Source organism: Pinus tabuliformis, chromosome 7 (genome assembly GCF_031772625.1).
Source record: "Pinus tabuliformis cultivar Carrire ecotype Pingquan chromosome 7, CPIR1, whole genome shotgun sequence".
In the NCBI taxonomy this organism is placed as follows: domain Eukaryota; kingdom Viridiplantae; phylum Streptophyta; class Pinopsida; order Pinales; family Pinaceae; genus Pinus; species Pinus tabuliformis.
In genome coordinates this window covers 264,990,607-265,018,146 of record NC_142293.1, presented here as the reverse complement: position 1 = coordinate 265,018,146, position 27,540 = coordinate 264,990,607, and the positions used below count along the sequence as shown (strand labels likewise).

At 35.9% G+C, this 27,540-nt stretch overlaps 1 protein-coding gene across 2 annotated transcripts in view; it reads right to left on the bottom strand.

Annotated features, from left to right (window-relative positions):
* Positions 1 to 10,837: 10,837 nt before the first annotated feature.
* The window catches only part of IMPL1 (myo-inositol monophosphatase like 1), a 192,299-nt gene continuing 175,596 nt past the window's right edge, over positions 10,838 to 27,540 (bottom strand). For both annotated transcript variants that reach the window (XM_089458050.1, XM_089458049.1), the window contains 2 exons: positions 11,848 to 11,949; positions 10,838 to 11,208 (listed from right to left, as the gene is read on the bottom strand). In XM_089458050.1, coding sequence (XP_089314176.1) covers positions 11,110 to 11,208; positions 11,848 to 11,949 — 201 coding nt within the window. In that variant the 3' untranslated portion in view covers positions 10,838 to 11,109. The remainder of the gene's footprint in view (positions 11,209 to 11,847; positions 11,950 to 27,540) is intronic.

Sequence of the window (27,540 nt, the reverse complement as noted above, 5' to 3'; positions counted from 1 at the left end):
GTGTCTACTTCTAGTTTAAGGATAGTTTGATCACATATTTTATATAATGTGGTTTCAATAATTGACATTCCAAGAAAAACCTTTAGAAATCCTAGAGTGATACTAGGTGTAGTGAATAATATTGGCCACTTATTCCTTTTAATTCACACTCCGACACATTCTTTCACCTTAACTTAATAGAGTTCCATATGTATCTTGTACAAATGAAAAGGTTATAAGTTGTGAACTTTGGCTAAAATATCCCTTGCTAAAGAGAAATTACTAATGCTTTTGCCCATATTTCTCGAATCTCCAATTAGGCCATATGACACACCCTCCACAAAATAGTCCTATAGAAGAATCCACATATTATTAATTATCAAACCTTATAAGCTTTTCAATATTCTTTACAGGGAACACATAATTAAACATGCATATAGGGGATAACTCATATAAGTCAGTGAAGCAAACTATTTTCACTCGATGGAGTTGGATAAGCTTCAAATGAGATTTAAAGTGATTGCGCCAATGCAATTTGATAAGAATGCCTTCAAAAGTTTTCTTGAAAGAGAAATGTGCATACATGACTAAACCCTTTTCTTTAAAGAATGATGGGAGAGGACACTGATATGCAGTGTGATTCCCAACATGATACAATAATATAGTGTAGGTGCCATGGAATGCTTGTGCGAATGCATTTTGGAGGCTAGGAATTAAGTTAAAACACGGTTGGGGTTTTCATCATGATGGTATATGGTTTCACAGGTGCATAAACAAAAAAATAGTTTCCAAATTCCTAATGCATTGAAAAGGTCATGGATAAAGGTAGGGTATAGTTATAGATATGAGGCACTTGCTTTTCATTTGAGATGCATGCCCATGGGAACATGATGCTTGAAAATACATCATAAAGCAGTGCATCGACAAACCCTAACATATTTGATCGGAAAGTAATCATGATTAAGAAAGGGGAGCATGTGTAATGCGCACCATGAAAGCATGATCATCAATAGGGTTTGGTAACAACTGTGTCATTGGAAAGTTTGACCAATCCAGAGATATGGACAAATCGGTTAGGCCTTGAGAGGAAAAAGGGGGACCCAAAATTTAGATATCGTAGGAATTTTTTGGGGTGTTATTGTAGAGGCTACAACAAATGGTGAACCACTTGTAGAATCCAACATCTCTATCCTAGTCCCTTCAACAAAATGAGTCTTAGAATAAGTACAAGGAAGTATTGAATTAAATTCCTTGGGTAACACTTGAGTTATTTGACCGTTTACATATGTGTCGTTCATTTATCTACAAATAGGCCCTGTTTTAAACACCACTTCAAGAGATCACACATCTCAACCTTCAATGATGATACAAAGAACATGAAAAAGGGTTTATTTTATTAAAAATTTTAAAGCAAGTTTTTGCTCTGTTGCCAGCATGCTTGCTCAATACCCTGGTAGAGTCACTCACGTAATTGCAAACATTGCTTTGCTACTAGTAGGCCTGTTCATTACCCCGACGAAGTTGCTTGCATCACCTCTCTATGCAAGAAGCCTTTCTCTTCCTTCACCCTTTACTTCATTTTTATTATGCTTTTGGAATTTATTAGGCATTTATTTTCCTAGGATGGAAGAGGGATCCTGACTTATTTTATGGGAAAGAGAGGTTGTTCCTTGTTTTATATAAACTGAAAGATATTCTGATTGTCATCATGCCATATTTTTGTATCACGTATTTTACTGACAAGTGGAAAATGAAAACCATAATATGAACTACCAAAACCAGACCCAAAACAAACTTCAGGTTAAAGATATAGGCCTTAAAAACTGATTAGAGTTCCCCACAAATATCTAATAATATTTTCCTTGTTAATAGATTGGAATCATATATAGATAAACGGACAAGGTTTCGATACCAATATCTATAGGAGGCTGCCCCTTGGAGTGACCACAAAAACCGTGCACAATCAATGGATGGGATTTGAGTAGTATGGAAAAGGTAAGTAAGGTAGATGATAGAATCTCTATGTGATATCATTATATACGAGCTTGCAGAGACATGCAATGGACATGACCCAAATGAGAAGCATATAGCATAGTGTAATGAAATGCAAGGGAATTCTTTATAGGAAATAAAGGTAAATGTAATGCAAGATGGTAATCTAAATCCAAATAAGAACTATGGAATGCCTATGCAACCAATTCCAAAATGAAATGAAAAGCTGATGTAGCTATGTACATGAGAACAATTATGCAAAGCTATTCTAATAAAAAAACAAAACAATCCTAAATCCTAATCTAATTAGGAAGAAAGTCAGAATTAAGTGAAATCAAACTTCCAACGCAGCCACAGGAGTTGCCTTCGACCTGCATGCAAAAATATATAAACAATTAGTAATATCATAAAACGATGTGCATAAACAAAATTATTTTCCTGAACAAATTGCACATGAGAATGAAGGTCACGTCTGCAAGTAAGAGAATTAATAAAAACAAAACGTTCTAACCAAACCTCAATTCAATCCTGATAAATAGAGTGATAAACACGAAGACCCCTAAAATCCCTCATGAATGTGCATCCATGCACATCTTCATTCATATAAAGTACAAGATAAAATTGAAAGTTCTTGCCAACAATAGGACTTGCTAAATATGATTCCTCCAACCAATCCGTGATTCTGTCATGGAATTCAAAATGTTGAACATGAGATGGATGATTTTTTTTTTCGAGATGAGCATCCACTAGATGAAACCGTGTAAGGGGAAGTGTCCCTTGAAGAAATTGAATCTGATATTGCTCAAAGACCATGCCAAGGTTGTAAGCACCTGACATAATCATTAGCAGAAGCTGAAGTGCCTCATCCTCTTGGAAAGTCTCTAAACTCTCAAATGATGGATCGTCGAATATGGGTGGCTTAGAAAGTTTAATAGGTAGATATGTACAACTCTCATTAGATGTGTTAATAAACACATTATTAGTGACACTAATTTGATTAGATTTAACATTTAGCACATGAGACTCTTGGTGGATTACGAATCTAAATGAATCAATCAAAGGAATTCCTTGGACATTTAAAGCTATAAAATCTTCCTTTTCAAATATTAAAGACTGACAATCAAACAAATCACGAACAATTGATCCAATATTTTCATCCCTTAATTGTAAAACAACACCGTCGTGTGCCTGATCGTAATTAAGAGCAGTAGGGCTCTAAATGATTTAGAGAAATTTTTGGTGTAGCAAAGTCATCAAAGACATAAGGGTACAATGAATAGGGTGTTAAAGATGGGGGAAGATGGAAATACTCGGGCGAAGAAACATCGATTGTAACTAAATTTGATTCAAAATTCAAATCATTTATGCTCATATTAGCTTGCAAAAACAAGGGATCAACATATGTGTGATGCTCTATGAAATTACTTCAACATCCACTGTCGCCAAAGGGAAAGCCATGATCATGGCAGGGAGGCGAATGGAAGAGCATATCAAGCCATGATCATGGCAGGGAGGCGAATGGAAGAGCATATCATGAAAATATAGAGGATTAACTAGATCAACAAAAATTTCTTTAGCATGATAATCAAAGGATGATATACTGGTATGGTTTTTAGGTTGACCTTGCTCTATTTCAGTAGAGTTTATTAGAGCTTCAAGAGCATGACAACTTGGTCCATTTTCTTGCACAATTTCCTCTCACTTGATTCATCCGAAACAAAAATTTCAATGTTAGTACAAGAGCCTATTAATTCATTAGGTAATGAAGATAGTGGACGATGAGAGGAGGTAGGGGGAACCATCTCCTCTTTGAGGACTTGAGATTCTCTTTGAGTTTCATTTGAGAAAGAAACACAAGTTGGCATAAAATCTTGTTGATTTGTAGATTGGGGATTGTTAGAATAATCAATAATCAACTCTAATTCAAATTGCTCCAAAGACAAGAGAACCAATTTTACACAATTTTCCCGCAAATAATTCCAATCCATAGGTCTCTCAGGAAAGCTATAACATATATGATTAAATCTACATACAAAATCACCAAATGATTCACCTAGTTTTATTCTAAGCTTATTGATCTTTTCAAAAACTTTCTGGTGACTCTATCCCTTAAAAGCAAACATAAACTCATCTATGAATTGTCAAATCGAATGAATAGATGCTGGGGGTAGAGTTTGGGAGTTTGATGCAAGGGCACTAAACCCAGGAGGAAATCATTGTAATTAAGTAGACATTGGGGGTCATGTATTTTTAGGAATTAGTTTTCCTAAATGATAAATTAATGTAATTTAGGCCTTTAAGTGATTTAATTAGATGTGTCAGAGAAATTGTAAGTGCTCTCGAATAAATGAGGACATGAGTGGGAGTAATGACAAAAGAGTTCGAAATCAAATGTAACTCTTTAAACATTCCATGATTCGAGGGATAAGAGAGAGACTTTAAGAATTAATTAGAAGTGAACATAATGAATAGAGGATTTAGGAGTCGGTTCGGTAGATATAGTTGTCAAACCAGGATAGTTCAACAGAACTCCTGGCATATATGTAAGCCTACGGGCAGAGTCAAAAAGAAGAGGCCACTGACATTGAAAAATAGGCTTGTGCGAGATAGAGAAGTCTCAAATGTAATCTTTGCTTTTACATATATATATTCAGAGTTTATTCCTGACTGTGTCAGAGTGTGTGAATCACGTGTTTTATGATTGATTATGGTGTGAACTTGTAGGTTTTGTAACAACGGATTGTAGGCAGAGTTCTGAAGAATGCGCGGAGGAGAGAATGATTTAGAGGAATCATAAGGGATCTTAGAATCCAATTGAAGAAACAGAGTAAGCTCAGGAGGGAGAGTGCAAAGCAAAATAACAGAGGACGAGAACCTTTAGAAGAACCGAACCACAGAGGCAAAATTGAAGAAATCGTGGAAAAATCAAGTAAAAGGGATGAACAATGAAGTGAAGAGGCATGCACAGGAACCGTTTGATCTGAAAGATCAACGGTCCAGATGATATCACTGAAGAGGAAGGCAGAATATCGCGTCGGCGGAATTATTTATGTAATTTGAGCCGCAAGTGGAAAAACCCGACTTACACTAAAAATGAGCACAAACATAGTCGGAACTGAGTTTCGGACTTGAAATATGATAGAGAGCGGTTTATAACCTTATCGGGTCCGGAGAACTGGTCGGATCGACGGTTTGAAGAAGTCAAGGGGCAGTGTAATGGAACGCTGATACGCCGATAGCGATTAAGCGCTAATCGGCGATCGGAGATATCGGGTGATCGGAGGTCAACCTTAATATAGTGACGCACTGTGGAGTGACCAAAGGAAGTGGACCCGATGATAAATATAGTCGCGGGTTTAATGAATTTGAAGTCCGCTATATACATTTGGCATAGTTTTCCTTTCTAAACGAAAAGGGTAAGAATTAAGCACCGATAGTGTATTTCCCGATCCTAAAGGGAGATCACATATCGGGAAGCGGAAGGTACATATGTATGCATGACCAAGGAAAGAATGCGATGGCTGATTGCGATGAGGTTTAACCTCGGGGACTGTGCAGAATCCGTATAAAAGCAGAGAAAGGTATGTTTATAGTTATTTCCTTTGTTAAAAGGTTATAACAGAAAAAGAGCGCCGATAATGGTTTTTATGTGTTAAACATATACTAACTGAGTTTAAAGTGGGGAGGTTATGTATAAGCGATTGATGGGTTATATAAAGGTTCTAAAGGGGTTTTAAAGTCCCGATAAGGAAAATTTGTGGAATGCTTTGATAAGAGGGTAAATGAAGGCTTGAGGATTGATTTAACTCCCGATAGGAGGTTTAAGCGGGGTGATTGGGTTCCAACTTAAAGGAACCAAGATAAAAGGGCCTTAACCATTTATGGGATGAGTTTTGACTCCTTTGAAGAGGTAAATACCTGGGACAAGTGCACTGATGCATTTTTATGCATACTGTGGGTATGTGTGAGGGTATCCCTGCACCAAGACCCTAGTTCTTTTAATATAATTCAAAATACCCATTTTTTTTTCACAATTACTACAAAAGCACATTCTAGGGCTAAACTAATAATAATAATAATAATAATATCCATTTTTAAGGTCACAGCCAAGCTAGACACCAAGTTGGTGTATGAGACCCCCTTGTTTGTGGGACAAGGGACCCACCTCTGTGCAGTGATTTGCATGTTAAGTCTACGAAGCCATACATACTAAACACAACTAAGGTATGAGATTTGGATTGACACATTGCTACACATTATTAAGCCTATGTGTTTATGCATTATGTTTGTCAAAATGCCTACTTACCTATGTTTCTCATTTCTTATATTTATACAATTTTAACAAAACTCAAGCTAATGCAAAACCATGCATGCTAAAGGAAATCTGAAGCAAAAATTATTTAAGGATGAAATTACAAATATGCAAATGTAAAATGTTGAATAATTATAAATCACACACTTTCCAATTTGAATCACTCAAATCGATTAAAAAAAATGAAGCTAGGGTGCATTTTAGTAAATTTATATGGCTTGGGTATGAATTTTACTGACCCAAACTTGTGTGACAACTAGCATGTTTGAAGAAAAAAAGATAAAACATACTCACCATGATTATATAAGCATGATAGGTAGATCACATGTACTTCAAGTGGTTTACCCTTGCAAATGTAGAACTTTGTGAAGATATAAAAGAAGGTTTTATTGATGGATTATTGGTAGAATGGATGCAAAAAGTGTGAAACCCAACTTGTGGTACAAAATTACTTTTATGAGGTACTTAATCCTTTATTTAATTTAAACAATCTTATCCCCCTAATTATTTATTTAATGTCATATTTCAATATATATGGTCTTTTACAAAGATTGAAATAGAAAAATAAATCTTAAAGTAAAAAACATATTACAAAAATGAGTTCAATTTAAAAATAATTCAACTATATAGATTTTACTTTTTTTCCCAAGGAAATCCTTGCAAAGAAACCCCTAGCCACTTCCATGTAGTTCATATGATGGTACATAATGTAAATCCATCAATGCCCATTATGGCCTATAACCTGGTAAAGGCATTGATTGATACACAACAAAGGCTAATGAATCCAAGGGATTGACACCATGATAGGAGGTCAAGTATCTCAAAGTACTCAACCATTTCAACTAGCCCACTAAGTCATATAGATTTTACTTGCATACTAAAATTCCTTGTTCAGTTTACACAATACAAACAAACCCAAATATAATGTGATGGTTATATGAACACTCCTACCATGGGTTGATGCTTATGATGTTTACCATCCATTCAATTTAAGGCTTGAGGGTTATCTCAATTGGTTGAGTCCTCGTTGTTAAAGCACCTTTGCTATTGAGAGGTCACAAGTTCAATTCTCTCGACACTCTCGCGGTCAAGCTCCATGGTTGAGTCGACAGGAAGTGATTCTTTTGGGTGGATCTGCGTGGTACAAATATTTTGTCGATGTAGTGGTCATTGATCTCCAAGGTTAGTGAACCACATAAAAAAATACAAACACCCCCACACTACAAAAAAATCATACTAAAAGATAGGGGTCCAAATAGTAACTCATTCATGAATCTTCATGCACTACTTTAATATTTGCTTAGAGAAGATCATGTGCACCAAAGAATAGATTAGAGGAAGTCAAAGAAACATCATATTAATCCATTTAATGATGGAAGCTTAAATGATTCAAAATTCTTTCTTGGTTTGAAATGTTCTAAGGGGATGAAGAGGAATATCATCTTCAATATTTCATTAAACATATTATCAATAAATATGCCAAGATGAAGAGGAATAAAACTCCCATAATTTTAAAACCAGTGTTAGAAGATTCATCAAGGAGAAGGATTTGCCAAAGAGGAGTTCAAAATTCTTATTTTCAGTTATTTGAAACATCTCTTCTTAGTTTTACTCTTATCCTTATTGATTTCCTCTTCATTTCAATGTTCATGATATTTTTTTGGGTTCCTCAATTTTTGCTTTGTTTATCTATTCATCTTTAAAAAAAAAATCTAATACTTTTTAACTAAAAGATTATTCAAACTCTCCAATTTCATTTTAATCTGCATGATTAATTTACTATGTCAATGTTTCATCCATTAAGGTAATACCCATTTAAAAGGAACAAATTTCTTCAAAGCAACCATTGTCTAAAATCAAATGTATGTTCTCCCAACATAGATATATATTCTCTTAGATTAATGTAATTTTTACAATCAAATATGAAATCACAGCTTTAAGGAAAATGAGAAATTACTATGGCATTATACGTCGTTATAAATCTGAAGCTAAAATTTTACATGACACTTTTTAACATTTCATGCATTTACTTTTGACCAATTAAATCAGATGTTTGAGCATCGAAAGATATAGCTCTTGCATGCCAATTTATTACTGTTTTCACTAAAATCGAGAGTTTAGAAGGTCAACTTTGACAATTTGAAACTTTCAAACTATTGATTAGAAACATACAATGTAGTCTATTAAATTGAAAGCATATAAATTCTCTTTCAAATAACCCTAAGCATGCTTCAATCCAAGATTACCCCTAAATAAACCTAAACAAAGAGTCAAACATTCTGATTTCAAGATAGAGCTCTCACATGTCAAGATTTATTTTTATTTCATCAATAAAATAAAGTTAAGAAGCTCAATTTATACATTGGCAACTTTTCATATATTGATTAGAGGCATATCATATAGAGCGCTTCTATTTTTTTTTATTTATTTTATCAATAAAATCAAGTTTAGAAACTCAATTTATGCATTTGTATCTTTTCATATATTGGTTAGAGGCATATCACATAGTATGCTCAATTGAAGCCATAGGGTTTCTTTTTCAAATAGCCTTAGTCATGCTTTAATCCAAGATTTATGTCAAAAGTTATGGCTTCTGCAATAGACCCTAACAAAGAGTCACACAATCTAGTTTTGAGCATGTTTGTATGCAAAAAGTGCCACTATTACAAATCTATGGATATATATTGAAAATAGATGTATAAATAGGTTGGAAATAAGCTCAAAGCAACATAAATGAATCTCAGAACTAAATATAGGTAGAAAGCAGTCACTTGATGTACATAGACATAAGATTGTAGGCACCTAGACACCAATGTGGATTGCACTTGTGACCCTGAAATTGTTGGGAAGAAAATTTTTCAATTTTTTTTTGAAGAGATAAAAATAAAGACCTCATTGATTGAAAATTGATAAAGAAATGTAAAACCACTGTTATAAAAACAGTGAAGCCCTAACTTGTGGTCCAATCAATCTCTGTGGGTTAATTAGATCTTTATTTAGTTTAATTTGATTTTAATCCGTCTATTTATGTATTTATTTTAGGCCTGATTTAGAAAACGACATTTTACAAATATCGAAATATGATGCCATAAAGATCGAGGTCTAAAACATTATCACAAAATTTTAAATTTACACAAAACACTACAAGTACATTGATTCTGCTTGCATTCTAATATGCTAAGTTTAGATATATAGTGCATGGTAACTTTTGCCAAACCTCCTATTATGTAGAGGTTAGTTAGGGAATTCCATAAAGATCGAGGTCTAAAACATTATCACAAAAATTTAAATTTACACAAAACACTACAGGTACATTGATTCTGCTTGCATTCTAATATGCTAAGTTTAGATATATAGTGCATGGTAACTTTTGCCAAATCTCCTATTATGTAGAGGTTATTTAGGGAATTATATTATATCATTGGGAAAAATAGCAAAATTTGTTCAACCCTAAATATATATATAGATATACGTGTGTGTGGACAAATACAATATTTTACAATATTTTATTGTTCTAGTACCATCGGCAATGAACACCAGTGTCGTCTCATGATTAGTTAAAATTGTCCCATTTCCAACTGCCTTCATCGGAAACCGGCAAACTACAAATCCTTGAATCCAATCAACCTGTCATCCAAACTACCATTCTTACAGTTTGTGTCAATTCAGAGACAATATTTTATCATTTTAGTACCATCAGCAATGAACATCGGTGTCGTCTAAAGATTAACTAAATTGTCCATTTCCAACTGCCTTCATCGGAGACCAGCAAACTATAAATCCTTGAATCCAATCAACCTGTCATCCAAACTGCCATTCTTACAGTTTGAGTCAATTCAGGAGACAATAAAAAATGTTTAGATCATAGTTTTGAGTTGATGAAGTTAAAGTTATGCGACTATTGACATTTCAACTGTTGGGTTTGAACCATAAACATGTTGGAAAAGACATCAAGAACAGAGTTTCAGTTAATGTTTAGCCCACAGCCACCAATACCCCAGAAAAGGGTTAGAACAGTAAATTGTGTGAATGATGCATTGTAAAGCGAAAAGTGCAAAGGGACATTTTTCGACTATAATTTTTCATTGAGAAATAGGTAATAGAATGGGAGATGGCATAGTCACACGAAGCAAAATGTTTCAATGTAAGAAATGGTCTCCACTAGTGCGATGTATACTGTGCACTTACCAGATAATTAAGTTCGTTCAAATTCATCCAAGAGTCAAACGTAATCCTCCATATGTAGTGATTCAATATTATAAATCAGCTAAGAAATGGTCTCCACTAGTGCGATGTATACTGTGCACTTACCAGATAATTAAGTTCGTTAAAATTCATCCAAGAGTCAAACGTAATCCTCCATATGTAGTGACTCAATATTATAAATCAGCTTACAATCACCTCAAATGTTTGGTCTTTCCATTTCATTTCCCTATTTTTTTTTTTTTAAATGTTACCTGGGAAGAGCACTGCCCAAGAATTTTTTTTTCACATTTCTTTTATCGACTGTTTAGTGGAGAAAATAACACCTTTTATTGTTTCCAAGAACGTATATAGTTTTTAAACATGTTTTTGGAAATAATGTAAAGAGGTAGAATATAAATTTCATTCCAATATCAAGATATGGAATCGAGTCATTAAATGATGGGGTGAAGATAATTGAGCACAAACCAGGGCTTCTAAATGCAGAGAGTAGTGAATTCGTACACAGTAGAGACGAATTAAGAGGAAATCGACTAGATATTATAATAGTCATTGCTCTGTGAGGTAGAGAGGGGAGGGGCAGCTGCTTTTCTGTTATTCTTCCTAATATATACGAATATTTTTTAAACATCTGATTTATAATCTTGAGGCTTGAACCAATGAGAAATGTCCAGCCCATTCTGTTGGAGCTTCTTTGTTGGTGGTGCAATCCTTTCTAGCAGCTGCACATGGAGAAAAATGATAAGAACATAATGATCTCAACAAAATATTCCCTGTAGTATGAAACACAAAATTCTAGATAAATAACTTTAGAGTGATGATGGAAATATGAACAGCCAAAGGCCGGTTAGCAAAATGCCAGAAAACATGGCAATGAAAATAACAAAATTATGAATTGGGTAAATAAATATTTTTGTTGTCTGCTTGAACAACTCGATGATACCATGTGACAAAGCTTCTAATTCTTTGGTATAGGGTAGCATAGAGTGCATCCTCTTGACCAATTTCATTTCATAGTCAGGTTTTTCACATAAGTTTGTTGAGATCATATACAGTCCTAACATTTCAGATGTAACCTTGTGAGATTGAACATCTTCTTGATCTTAAGTGACAAAAGCAGCCCCCAACAATCAAGAAGTATAATGACCATACATATTAGAACAACTGAACGTCAGGCATTGTCTCTTAATACTCGGCATTTTTTTCTCAAAATTAAAAAAACAAAGATCTTAGGTTGGAATAAAAACTACTAAACATTTTATGCTCTTTAAGCTTAACAAAAGGGAAAGTTATGACAATTGTATCAGTGTATGATAATGGATGACTTGGCAATGCTTAAAAAACTCAGATTGAGATCTTACCTTTTCATGTAATGTGCCATTCGACACCAGGATGGAACGATCAAAAACACAGAAGTCACTTCCATCCATGCATGTTACCATACCACCTGCTTCTTCAACTATCTGGAAGCAAGATCGGTCCACCGTTAACATAAAAACTATATGCATCAATATTTCATTAACAAAATATTGAAACACAACTCATGCTAACACCATACCACCACGAAAAATTAAAATGGAAAAGAATGCAAAACTCGCGGAGAAGATACTTAAAGATCAAGAAACAAGCTTAGATTTCCTTTGTTTGATACCATTAATTTCAAAGCCAAAATTAAGAATATCAGACAGCAGACACTCAAATAGTTCAGGAATTTAACAATACATGTTTACACATTCTACTGTAACTCCAAAAGACAAATTAAGCACGTTTGTTTCTTTCATAGATTGTTAGGTGTACCATGGAAGAATTGACGCATAAGGGATACGATATCTTAAAGATAGTGCAGAGAGCTGTAAACAAGGGCTAATCCGCTAACTTTAAAAGCAAATGCATTGATGTGAATCATATCAACAGAATAGATATGCGCTTACTATGAAACAGAATTAACCTAAATCAACAATGGAAAATAACCAGAGATAATGCATAAAAGGACAATACACATGTCAATTGGGTCAACTGGGTCTAGCTTGGATGGCCAGGGAGGCAAAATTTTATCCTCCATACCCGGTTCAAATCCTGCATGTGACATGCTTCACTGCCAATTGTTGCTGAAACTAGGAGCTATGAGAAATATGCCACTTACATTTATTGGCAGGTGGGTGGGGTGAACACTGTTGATTTTTGTGTAGCATCAGGAGGTATTCCTGCATGCCAAGAGGCCTCCTAAGTCGGCCTAGGAAAATTATGGAAATTAAAATAACAAGTTTAATTTTTGGGGTTCATGTAGGCTCCAAACTGTCAAGTCAGCCCCACCATGAAAGGGTGTGACCCTTGGTCAAAACCTACCCATTTGACAAGTATAAATACACAAAGAGACATCCTCATTTCAATCACTCACTCACAACATATCTTCTGAAGCAGTCGCAGAAAGGAGCAGATTAGAGGACGAATTGACCAAAATTTTCTGAAGTTTGACCAAGCTTGACTGTGGACCAGCGTTGATTTCTTTTTTTTGGGCAGTTTGACCAGCATTGACTAGCTGGAATTTTTACCAGGTTTGACTGGTATTTGGACTTGGATTTTGGCACAGATTTCTAAGATACTTTGTAATTGTGAACCTTGCTGAAGGACAATTTCTCCTAGAAGAAAAGTTGCTGGGTTTTCTCCTATGTTAGGGTTTCCCAGGGTAAATTTTGTTGTCTCTATTGTGCATGGCTGTCTCTTTATGATCTTATTGTTTTCATTGCATTGCTGTTGAAATCTTCTATGTATAATTGACTTGACAATACCAGTGGCATAAAATAAACTCAATGAACATTATTAGGTAGTAATTATCAGATCAGAATATTGGCTTTTACTATGGATCTTGTAGAAAATTCAACATGGTACCAAACCCAGAAGAAGTCTTTCTAGGGTTGGTCTGTGCCCTAGTCCAGGCCGCAGCAAGAAGAGTGACAGTGTGAGGCTAGAAGAGGCCTGGTCCGAGGCTAAAACAGAGGCAACTGAGGCCATTTTTTTGCAGACTCAGGTCATTTTTAGCAGGCTGAGAAAGAAGGTTGAGTTAGGCCGCAGGCCTGGCTGAGGCTGATAAGTGCTGAATGCAAAGCTGTTAAGAGGCAGGCTTCTAGATCAGTTCAACTATAGCATTACATGTCTGTTTAAGGCATTCTGACAGCAGTGAGGGTATACTCATTAAAGGAGCTTTGGTTCTTGTTAGGCTTTTGCTTAGTAAAATTTCTATTGACAAGGCAGTTATTTTCATGCTTGATGATTCTAAATCTGCTCCTACTTTAGCTTGTGTCTCGAGCAATATGCCTACTGCAAATTCTGATATGGGAAGAGAAAGAATACCATAGCAGCTGAGTACTGTAGCATATCAATGTGAAAAATCAGAAACCCGATTCCTATTGCAGCAACTGGAAATAATTCTCCTAATTGTTAAATTAATTCTTAACAATTTATTTATTGTTTGCTACAACAAACATTGAATCAATCACATTGCAACCTACACAAATAAACTGCGGAAGAAATACTAGCGCACACATAAAATGACACAATTATTTTGGATCAATGTCCTTGGAAAAGCCCAACTCGGGAAAACCGGTGCAGCAGCTGAGGGTTTTATTATTATGCAGCAGTGAAATAATCTGAGTACAACTGGATGCCGAAACTGGCAAACCTACCGAGAAATACTAGTAAGAAAAATCTAGTGAGGAATTTCATCATTCCACAGACAAATCCGAGCACTGACCTCAGCTCCAAGTGAGGCATCCAAACTGCCTTTGCGCAGTCATTGCGTCACCCTAGCGCAATTGCTCCTGCACACAGCTCGAAACAGCTTCTCCTCAAGCCGTTTGATCAACTATTGTCTGGGAAAACGTATCTATTGGCCTCTAGAACCTATGCCCAACTTCTGGCACTGAAATTCTGCTTCTCCCCAGCAATTTCGACTCTGCCTCTAGAGGCTATTGCATTGCCCTGCGTCAACCTCACTGTGGCTTCTTTGCCTCTTTGCAAATGCACTCACCGGAACTGGAATCCTTCCTCTGGCTTCACTGTCCTTGGCCCTCTCACTGCTTCGATTTCTCTGGCTCTCTCTCCAACAACTGAATGTTGCTACTTAGGAAATCGATCTGCTCATGAAATCAAACTACTCAAGTGATTTCTCCAAGCCCCATTGACTTCTTATAATCCTTTATTGAGACTTCAACGACCAAGATTAGATCTTAATCGATGGCTAGGATTAACTTGAAGTCGATCCGTGTGAGTTTCTAGAACATTCACACCTTAACTTAATTAATTTTGATTAATTAGTCATATTCCTTAAGTTTAGACTTAGGAAATATTTAAAAACTGACTAATAATCTAATTAAGTCATTTCTAGACAGAATTTCCATAAACAATTTCTCTAGCCTTTCCAAAAAAATTCAAGGTTAGAACACATCTGACTACAAAAATTAACAGATCCCACATTGTCATTGGCAAAATATGTTCATCATGATAGCGGTGCACTTGTCAGCATAGGTGTAGAGACAATTTCTAGCATGTTTCTAAGGATCTGCTAGCAGCCAAAGAAATGATGCTAACATTCAACAGGCCCAGGTTTGATGAAGCTGATTTTGAAGTCTTTATATCAGATGTCAAAGGGAGAAAAGGTGCTGGTCGCATTACTCTGTTGGCAGATTCTACAACAAAGGTTACTTCCAGATCTGTAAGCTCCATTGCACTTGCTATTTAAGCACTCACATCTCTTGTAGCATCGAGAAGGGATACACTTAATGAATCATTCACACTATGACCCATTTAAAGTATTAAATAAGGATTGCTTAAGGCCATGATAGCTACAAGATTCCAGTATGATCCTCAATGCCAGAGCTCTCTTGTCCACTTTTATGTGATCATCTACTGCAGACACTTGCACCCGTATTGGAGAACAATCTGCTATATGTTCCTTCAATTTTTCTGAGGCAAGCTTCATGGTTCAAAGTGCACACAGGGTTCTGTGGGATGATATGAATAACAGATTGGAAGATTACAACAGCATTAAAACCCTCTCCCAGCAATGTATTTACAGCAAGTCAAGGGTTTATATGTGCAACACCCTCCATGGGAAAATGATCATGCAAGAAAGGAAAGCAGCATGTGTTAGCAGCAGATGTTAAGGATGAGGATGAGCATTCACCTCGGAAGGAGACAAAGGAATCCAAGCTTGATGAGATTGCAGATGAAGTTCATTGATTTCTGTAAGGAGGCAAGGATCAAGTGAGAGTTGACAATTCCCTACAACCTCAGCAGTTTACTTCCTAATCAAAAGATAAGTACTTCATATATTTTCTCTTGATTATTGTTATTTTTCCTTGGTGAGCCTCTTGTTTGTGTTTTTTGCTTGGTTATAGTTGTTTCTTCCACAACCACCTGAATGATATTTGCAGGTACATTGTGAAGCCTGCCAAGGAAATGATTATGGCAGCATATGGCAGCATCGGGAAGAACAAAGCAAAGTTTATGGCAAAAAGGTTCTCCCAGTAAGAGTTGTTGGAAAATCAGAAAGGCGGAAAGATTTTCTTTATGTTGATAATTACTCGTGATATTTTTATGTTCTTATTGACTTTATTGTGTTCTTCTTTTATTTTAGCTCATCAAGCAATTACCAAAACCATAACATGAAGATCAAAGACACCATATGTAGGTAGTCATCCAGGGCAAAACCCCTATCTAGGGGAAAACCCAATCAACAACTCTTCCTTTAATAGTTTCATGAGATTATCCAAGACTCTTTGACCTAGACACAGACTTTCTCCAATTGCCAAGTCAGCCCTTCCCTTGAGCAGCAACTTTGACAAAGAACTTCGATCTTGCAGTAACAAAGCTTCGATCTTGAAGCAGCAGTGGAAACTTCGACCTAGTAGCAGCAACACTTTGACCTAGAAGCAGCAACAAAATTTCGACCAAGATGCAATAGCAAAAAACTCGACCTTGATGCAACACTTTGACCTTCCAGCAGTAGCCCAGTAAATTCACGCGAATAAGAGAGAGATGACCCAAAAAATTCGATTTTGTTCTTTTCTGCTTCCTCTTCTTGGATATAGAACCTTTTGTGAGTGATCCTCCAAATGAAACAAACTGCACTTATTAATAGCCTCTTCTGTGGGTCGAATTACCCTAATGTAGGCCGACTTGATCAAGTAAGGGCCGACTTGGTGTGGAGGTGACAAATGACTTATTTGACTCAATAAAAATTCTTTTTACGTGATTCAAAAGCCTAAGAAGGGTCTCATAAAATGGGCAATGACTCTAATGACTCAATATAAAACCTAGAAGTCCTCAATGGGGACTTTGGCCTATAAAATGTCAACCCAGGCATGAAACCCATGCTTTAATAAGTCATAATAATAATAATAAAATTTCCTTTTTCTTTCTTTTGATAAATACATTTCATTATGACTCATATACAATTATGAACACTGAACCTAGTTACATTCTTCAACACTCCCTCTTAACTAGGGAGGTATTCATATATATATATATATATATATATATATACACAAGTACATGGAAGATCTCAAAACAAATGAACCATGAAGAGTTTAGGCACACACGGTGCCACAAACTAGATCCCTGACTAGGACAATCTATCCGGGTGGGACTAAGATGGACTAAATCTTTTAGCCTCTATAGGTACCATCAGGCTTACTTGCTAACCATCAACCCAGGGAACTAGGTGCGTAATGCAAGGTCATAGCTCTATCACCAACGCCACCCTCCCTACTTCGGGAATTAAACATCAACACACAGGCCGGCCAGATGTCCTCCCAGACATTTTGTATTACACCCAATGCCTCAGGCCCTCAACACATCAAATCTCTCTCGATCATCAAGCATGCTTCAAAAACTTCGAGAGATTTACCTGAACAATCACAACACCAATCAGTAACAACCTTTCAAATATAAGTAAACACAAATCTTCGGGGTCTTCAAACATTTTGATGTTGCTTCACAATTTATCACAGTTGGACTTACAAGTTTCCCAAACGAATCTTGATAGAAGTTTCCTCAACCGTACAACTTCATTTCCTACTTCACATGCAACAACATATTCTACAATCGGATCCTGCTTTCCTTCTTTCAGCAGCACCCCAATATACATTCTCCAATTTCTTCTTCAAGGCATCCATCATGATTATAATATGCTCTCTCTCTCATCTTGGCAGATTTCTTCTATCCAGGCTCCCTCTTAACTTACGGAGATAAACTTCTTTTTCATAGCATCGAAGAATATTTCATGGCTTCATCATCAATCAAATCTTCAACATCTTGAAGATTATGTACCTGCACAACTCAAATAGCAAGTACAACCAAATACATATATAAAAGCATGAATTTAACTATATCAGAATCATGGAAGCATTAGACTTTAGATATAAAATAGCTAAACTTAGTTAGGTTCATAATCATCAAGAGACACATACTTTTAAATTTCATCTTCTTGCTCGGCTGTGGTTATAACCCTTAGATAACATCAGTAACTCAATCAAGATATCAGTGTCATTATATCTAGGGCCTCAATATTACTTTCAGAAATTTGACAAACTCTACTATGATATATTGCAAACCCTAGAAGTAATTCAAACAACTTTAGAATACATCCAACAACTTTAGAATTCATAAGTTAGACTTCTACTAGGATTTAATGCAATCCCTAGATTCCATCTTTGAGACACTAAGCCTTAGATGTAAACAAATAAAATCAAGCACAATATGATCATCTTCTACTAGGGTGTGTTGTAAACCCTGGATTTTATCTTCTACTAGGGCTTAGTTACAAACCCTAGTATTTACACACTATGAGCATCAACAATTAGGTTAGCACATATACATATCTAGGATTTCATAATCATGCACAAACATATCAATATCCATTAGGTAAGCCCAAGACACAAATATCAATACATTTAAAGTCAAACATATAACAATCTTGATTAGGCTAGGGTTTTGATTAGACGGACAAACATACACCTAGGGTTTCATTCCTAGGAGCTTACTCTAGATATTATAAGGGTTTTGTTCATAAACCCTAATTTACCAATGCCTCAAGGTCTAGGAATATATTACCATCCAACCCTAAAGGACTAGGGCTTCCATAACAATACTTAAAACTCCAAACATGACATTACCATCAAAACCCCAAACATCAAAAGAATAGTATTTTTCTAGATTTCATTAGTAACCCTAAGTAGACTAGGGATTTTCATAGGGATTAGCATAGGGATTCCACAAAACAAACAAACAAACATCTCTTGAGCGGAATCTATGTTGGATATATATGGGATGAAGTTATCCTATATTCCATTCACCATTAGGGTCATGGCCAATATCTCTATTCCTCTGATCTTTGCCTTTTTGCATCACATGATTCATTTGTGGGCTTCTTTACTTTTCCTTTGACTAGATCCAAGACTTTATTCTTCTTGAAGATGAGATCTATCCTCTTTTTCCATGCCCTGTAATTGGATGCTCCTTCTAATTTGTTTTCTCCATTTAATGAGTTAGACATGGTTCTTGAAGATAGTAGCTTTGACTCCTTATTGTTATGTAAAAAATTATTTAGTATTTAATTTTAGGTTTATTATTTAATTTTAGGATTAATTAGACGAAAGGGCACGATCATAAAATCATGTCCTTCCCCAAAGGGTGTCCATGGCGATATATAAGCCAGGAACCCCATTGTAAACATTCATCATCTGTCAATTTAATTATTAATAAACATATATATATATATATATATATATATATATATTTCTATGTATCCAAGAGTTTTTCACTCCATTTGGTATCAAAGCCTCTGATCCTCTCGCCTGTTATCAATTCAACCACACCTCCTGCTGCGCTGATCCATTCTCCTTCAATCCTCTGCTCTTCACATTTTCTTACCTCTCCAGCGTCAACCCTCTCCTATCCTTGTTCCACACTGTCAATTTTTTTTCCCTCACTGTTCCATTGTCGCTCATTTGTCGTGTTCCCCGCTTCTCGTCCCTGACATCTTATTTTCGACCGCGCATTATCATCTTGTCGTCTAACCATCGTAACCTCAGTCACGACTTCTTCAACCATCAAATCCTGTCGCTCAATTCCTTGTCCACCGCCCTACACCTCACTGTCTTCTCGCTGTCTTCCATTCCAGCCGTCTGGTCTTCCATACCTGTCTCCAATCACCGCTACCCATTCCCTCGCTTCCCTCGTCTCCCTATCGAGTCATTGTTCGCCTGACAAATTGTTGTTTTGCACTCCCCGATCATCCGACATTTCTGTTCATTTGCGGTGAGCAGCGACGGTATTATTTGTTCCAAGCTTTTGTTTTGAACGGTCAAACGGGAGGTGACCCCCACCAACAAACGTGACATTTTATGCGGTCCTTGGTCCTCAACGGTGTTATCTGCTCAAGCATCGGTCCAACCGTTGTGCCGTTCCAGTTCCACTCCGATTTAAATTCGATATTGAATTTTCGTTATATATATTTATAATATATATAACTAAATTATATTAAATAATTATATATTATATATAATTTATTTATATATACATATATTATATAGTTGAAAACTATATGTTATATTATTTAATTAATTAAAGAAAAACAACTTATGTCATATAATTAAATTAGTTAATTTAATTTAATTATTTAAAAAAAAATTAAGCTGGCAGATAAATACACGCCCCCACAAACTCGCTCAATGTCGACAATGACAATGGCGGATTTCCAAAAAAAATTGGTGGACGCAGAGCATAAGATAAATAACAACCACGACAAGGTCAATAAAAGATTAGATGAATTCCAGATCAAGCTTGAGGGACAGGCTGACGAAATCAAAAGTCTTCAGGATACGACAAATCGAATAGAAATAAAGATGGAAAATTACCATGTCCAAACTAGAGTAGATCTCAAAGAGGCCTTAACATTGCTGAAACTTCTGTGTAAAAAGATGAATTATACAACCGCACAACTACTACAAGAAAATGAAGAAAATCAAGAGCACAACTCATCAGATTCAACGAAGTCAACAGACTCTCATGAAAAAGCTGAATCCCCAAAAAAATCAGCAACACCCCACCCAGAAATGAATAACACGACTCTTACAAACAAGCAACTCTAGGATACCTTTACCAATCAACACCCCTTTTTCGCTCAACCATTAGCGACATACCAGCGAAGGGCAAAAGTCGAGATGCCTAAAATCGATGGAAACAAAAAAAATAATGTAGCGTGGATAAATAAAGCAGAAGAATACTTTGAGATATATGACATCAATGATGATGACGAAAATCTCAGGCATGCATCCATGAAAATGGAAGGGGAAGCATATAATTGGTATATGTGGTGGAAAAAGACAACACACGTCATTAGCAATGTTTTAAAACTTCGACTCCGATTCCGACTCGGCCGAGGGTCGACTTCGACTCCGACTCCGACTCGGTATCGACTCGGCCGGCTCGATTTCAATGACTCGGTCATTGTAAAAAATACATTAAATATTTATTTTTTATAAAAACATATAATTTTAAAGATTTTCATTCATGTTTCCAAACACACAGCATTAGAATATAGATAGAAGACAACATATGATCAAAGTAGGCTCATGAATATATCCATTATATCAAAATGGCACCCAGTGCATTGTCCAATACATACACGATGATGATATAGAGATCAAAACAAAAACACATAACCAAGGAGGCTATAAATGGCCTCTACAACAAAAGTCTGTGACCAGTACTATTGGCTACTGCTAGAGTTGCCAACATCAACTGGCTCAGTATTACTTGGGAGTAGGAGCGAAAGTGGGGAGCGAGAGCGAAAACGGGAGCGGGAGCGACATTTTAAGAAGCTCCTGGTTTGGGAGCGAATCCCAGAGGAGTTCGACAACCAATGTCACTAACATCAAAGTACATAGAGGGATTGGTGCTCTTGATTAAATACAAGTTCCATACCCTAATACATGACAAAAGTCAATGGAAACATTGCAATCCTTCAATCCTGAAATCCTGAAAAATTGATAAGTCTGCTGGATTTTGAATGAAATCTAAAATTCTACTTTCTCCGTATGAAATCCAATGAGGCCGAAACCACTCTCAAACATCCTGAGTCATTTCATGGTAATGTTAAAAATTTAAGTAAAAGGATGAAAATGAAGATTAAGGAGAATGTCACTTTTACTTTAAGAATTTAACATTACCATGAAATTTGAATAGCATATCAATAGTACAGAGCATTTCAGTGTGTTAAATAGGTTTGGGAGGGGGAAATGGACCCTAAATAACATTTAACTAATTCATACAACACATTGGAGTCCAAACCAATCAGCAAACACCTTAAAAAATCACTAAAAAATTGTTAAATTGCTGTTTTACTAGTGTTACAGGCCACTATTTGTGACTCGGCCGAGTTAGTATGGAAACGGCCGAGTTGGCCGAGTCAGCCATGACTCGGCCGACCGGACCGTTCCAAAGGCCGTTTCAATGTTTGAGGTGCCGGCTCGGATCAACCCGGCCGTTTCGGTTTCGAAACGGCGGTTTCTTAAAACCATGGTCATTAGCTAAAGGAAATTTAAGGATGCATTCTTTAAAAGGTTCCAAGGTGTAAAGGAAGAAGAGTTCTTTTCAAAACTCATCAAATTATGAAAAAAAGGAAATGTGGACGAATACACTCAAGAATGGGAGACCTTAGTAACACGAGTACCTGGGTTATCAGAATCTCATCTAATTCAGTCATACATCTCGGGGCTCAAAACCCATTTACAAGTAGAACTTGAGATGCATGACATTACATCAATAGAAGTAGCAAGACGAAAAGAAAAAACAACCGAAAATAAATTTGAACCAATATTTTGGTCAAAAGCGGAAAAAACATATTCAAGACGAAGAATACCCTAGTATGTGGACTCAAATAAATATGTTCCACCACATCGTCCTGAAGATGAAAAATATAATGTGGAAATACAAGGGATAAAAGAGGGTAAATGCAAACGCTATGGTGAGAAGTGGGACCCCAAATATAGATGTGCTAAAGGAAAAGAACCAAAGAACCTATATAGTTGTGAACAATGTTACTTGGGAGAGGGAGCGACATTTTCAGAAGCTCTCGGTTTGGGAGTGAATGCTGGAGCGTTTTTTATATAATATATATATTTTTTATATTTTGATACATATATGTCAACAAAAACATGTAGAATAATGAATTAGATATAAAAAACATAAAAAAAAAAAAAAAAAAAAACATAAATTGAACCATACAACAATAATCATCTAGAAGTTATAATCTTCATCAATCACGTCCACAAGTTAGTAACATAGTAACATACAACATATTGAGTCTCATGATTCATCAATCTTAAAGTTTCAAGCTTTCAAAATTCAATATATAACATTTATCATCATTGATCACCAAAGTTGTAATTGTAAGCTAAGTGTAACCATTACAACAAATAATATCTAACATGAAATGAAATGTTATAAAATGAAACAACTTTCAACTTTCATGAAGCATCATATTCATAATTCATTACTAATGAGTTATAATTGCCAACTTCAAACTTAAATTGTCATATATTGTTTAAAAAAATATCATAATAAATATGAAAGAGTCAATAGTTATAAAAGCTACTAGAAACTAGAAAAGAGAAGTAAATCTATTATCTATTTCTTATGCTTGGGCCTCTTGCCACCACGAGAAATGTCTAATTTTTTAGTCTTGTTGGAAAATTAGGATCTTTGTCATTAATATCACCCCCTAAGCATTAATATCTAGAGGTATCTTTGTCACTACCTTTGTATCTGTATAGGGATCTTTGTCATTAATATCACCCTTTAAGCATTAACATAAGATAGAACAAGCATAGTGTGTCAAGTCAAGATTTTGTTTGAGTGATGCGTACATTTTTAGGAGGGTCATGATAGAGGAGTTCGACAACCAATGTCACTAACATCAAGGTACATAGAGGGATTGGTGCTCTTGATTATACGAGTTCCATACCCTAATACATGACAAAATTCAATGGAAACATTGCAATCCCCCAATCCTGAAATCTTGAAAAACTGATAAGTCTGCTGGATTTTGAATGAAATCTAAAATTCTACTTTTTCCATATGAAATCCGATGAGGCCGGAACCACTCTCAAACATCCCGAGTCATTTCATGGTAATGTTAAAAATTTAAGTAAAAAGATGAAAATGAATATTAAAGAGAATGTCACTTTTACTTTAAGAATTTAACATTACCATGAATAGCATATCAATACTAGGGCCTAGACTTGATCATTAAGCTGCCCCACTCAAAAATTATTTGTTTCTTTCAAAAAAATTTGCATTTCAAACATTACTACAAAAAAAAATTGCAAAAAAGGCAAAACGCTCCCAAAAAGGCAAGGAGCGAAAAAAATTTTAGGGAGCGCGCTCCCGACCCGCTCCCGCCCAAAGCGTGGATTGGGAGCAGGATCGGGGGGGGGGGGGGCACTCCCCCGCAACACTGGTTGTGAAGCAACCAATGATTCAAACAGTGAAGATTATGACATAGAAGAAATAAAAGATGCCCCAGAATTCTCACCAGAATTAGATGACGGAAGTATTCCGCAGGTGTCACTATCAACTATGATAGGTATATCACAACCTCAGACCTTAAAGTTAAAAGGACACATAAAGAAGAACAACGTAGTGGTTCTCATCGACTCTGGTAGCACACACAATTTTTTAGATGCAACCGTGGCAAAGAGACTCAATATTTTTTCATTTCCCTTACCAAACATGAAAGTGATGGTAGCTAACGGTAAGAAGATTGAAAAGGTGGGGAAATGCCATAAGGTCAAATTGCAGATTCAAGACTTTAATTTAGAGTCTTTGTTCTTCATGGTACCATTAGGAGGAGTAGATGTAGTCTTAGGTATCCAATGGCTACGAACTTTAGGTACTTATGCCGCCAACCATCAAGTACAATTTATAAAATTCAAATGGGGAGGTCAGAAGTACAAATTACACGGATTCCAAGCACCAGAGAATCAAATTGTATCATCATCTCAGATGATGAAGATGAGTTGAAAAGGAGCACCCGCTTACAATGTCACCAATTAGAAATGTTATCTGCAAATATGACCAGTGAAGAGTCACCAAAGATACAAGATTTAATTCAAAAGCATGAAAAGATATTTCAAGACCGACCTATGAAAATGCCAACTAAAAGGGAAATTGAGCATACAATAGAAGTCAAGGCAGGGTTAGACCTTGTCAACATCAAGCCATACCGATATCCACATCACCAAAAAACGGAAATTGAGAGATTAATCCAAGACCTTTTAAAGTGTGGGACATTGATCATCTTGGAATATCTGAGCAAGTGGAAGGACTTACCCGAAGAAGATGCTTCTTGGGAGAATGAATCATTTTGTCAACAACATCCGTCGTTACATATGCTTTGAGGACAAAGCATTCTTTCAAGAGGAAGGCAATGTTATGTAAAAAATTATTTAGTATTTAATTTTAGGTTTATTATTTAATTTTAGGATTAATTAAATGAAAGGGCACGATCATAAGATCATGCCCTTTCCCCAAAGGGTGTCCATGGCGATATATAAGCCAGGAACCCCATTGTAAACATTCATCATCTGTCAATTTAATTATTAATAAACATATATATATATATATATATTTCTGTGTATCCAAGAGTTTTTCACTCCACTTATATGATCCTTTTCCTTGATGACCCTTATTCAAACTTCTTAAAACTCTTTATTCTCCTTTCAATAGATCTTCAGGATGCCTTTTTATCTTCTTCACCTTAGCTCTGATACCATGTCGGAAAATCAGAAAGGCAGAAATATTTTCTTTATGTTGATAATTACTTGTGATATTCTTATGTTCTTATTAACTTTCTTGTGTTCTTCTTTTATCTTAGTTCATCAAGAAATTACCAAAACCATAACACGAAGATCAAAGACACCAGATGTAGGCGGACATCCAGGGCAAAACCCCTATCTAGGGGAAAACCCAGTCAACTAAAGCATAAAAACTTCTGGATAAACAGAAATATATATAGAAATATTTTATTAATAAATGAATAGACAGATGATGATTGATTACAATGGGGTTCCTAGCTTATATACTGCCACGGACACCCTTTGGGAAAGGGCATGATCTTATGATCGTGCCCTTTCGTCTAATTAAAATTAAAATTAAATAATAACCTAAAATTAACTAGTTTTTTACATAACATTGCCTTCCTCTCGAAAGAATGCTTTGTCCTCAAAGCACATGTAACAACGGATGTTGTTGACAAAATGCTTCATTCTCCAAAGAAGCGTTTTCTTCAGGTAAGTTCTTCCACTTGATTAGATACTCCAAGATGATCAAAGTCACACACTTTAAAAGATCTTGGATCAATCTCTCAATTTCCGCTTTTTGGAGATGTGGATATCGGTATGGATTGATGTTGACGGGGTCTGATCTTACCTTGACTTCAATTGTATGCTCAATTTCCTTATTAGGTGGCATCTTCATAGGTAGGTCCTGAAATACTTCTTCATGTTTCCTAATTAGATCTTGTATCTCTGGTGACTCCTCACTGGTCATATTTGCAGATGACATTTCTAATTGGTGACATTGTACTACATAAGCAGGTGCTCCATTTCGACTTAGCTTCATCATCTGGGATGATGATGTAACTTGATTTTCGGGTGCTTGGAATCCGTGTAGCTTGTACTTCTGACCTCCCCATTTGAATTTTATAAATTGTACTTGATGGTTGGCAGCATAAGTACCTAAAGTTCGTAGCCATTGGATACCTAAGACTACATCTACTCCTCCTAACGATACCGTGAAGAATGGAGACTCTAGATTAAAGTCTTGAATCTACAAATTGACCTTATGGCATTTCCCTACCTTTTCAATCTTCTTACAATTAGCTACCATCACTTTCATGTTTGGTAAGGGAAATGAAAAGATATTGAGTCTCTTTGCCACGGTTGCATCTAAAAAACTGTGTGTGCTACCCGAGTCGTTGAGAACGACTACGTTGCTCTTCTTTATGTGTCCTTTTAACTTTAAAGTCTGAGGTTGTGATGTACCTGTCATAGCTAATAATGACACTTGCGGAATACTTCCGTCATCTAATTCTGGTGAGAATTCTGGGGCATCTTCTGTGTCTTCTATGTCATAATCTTCACTGTTTGAATCATTGGTTGCTTCACAATTATATAGGTTCTTTGGTTCTTTTCCTTTAGCACATCTATGTTTGGGGTCCCATTTCTCACCACAACGTTTACATTTACCCTCTTTTATCCTTTGTATTTCCACATTAGACTTTTCATCTTCATGACGATGTGGTGGAACATATCTTGTATTATTGGAGTCCACATACTGGGGTATCCTTCGTCTTGCATAAGTTTTTTCTGCTTTTGACCAAAATATTGGTTCGGATTTCTTTTCGGCTGTTTTTGCTTTTCGTCATCGTCATTAATGTCATATATCTCAAAGTATTCTTCTGCTTTATTTATCCATGCAACATTGTTCTTTTCGTTTCCATCGACATTAGGCATCTCGACTTTTGCTCTTCGCTGGTATGTTGCTAATGGTTGAGCGAAAAAAGGGTGTTGATTGGTAAAGTTATCCCAGAGTTGCTTATTTGTAAAGGCTGTGTTACTCGCTTCTTGGTGGGGTGTCGTTGATTTTTTTGGGAATTCAACTTTTTCATGAGAATCTGTTGACTTTGTTGAATCTGACAAGATGTGTTCTTGATTCTCTTCACCTTCTTTTAGTAGTTGTTCGGGTGTACAATTCGACCTTTTACACAGAATTTTCAGAATTGTTAAAACCTCTCTGATGCCTGCTTTTGTCTGGACATGGTAATTTTCCATCTTTATTTCTATTCGATTTGTCGTATCGTGAAGATTTTTGATTTCATCAGCTTGCTCCCTAAGCTTGATCTGGAATTCATTTAATCTTTTATTGACCTCATCATGGTTGCTATTTATTTTATGCTCTGCATCCAACAATTTTTTTTGAAAATCCGCCAT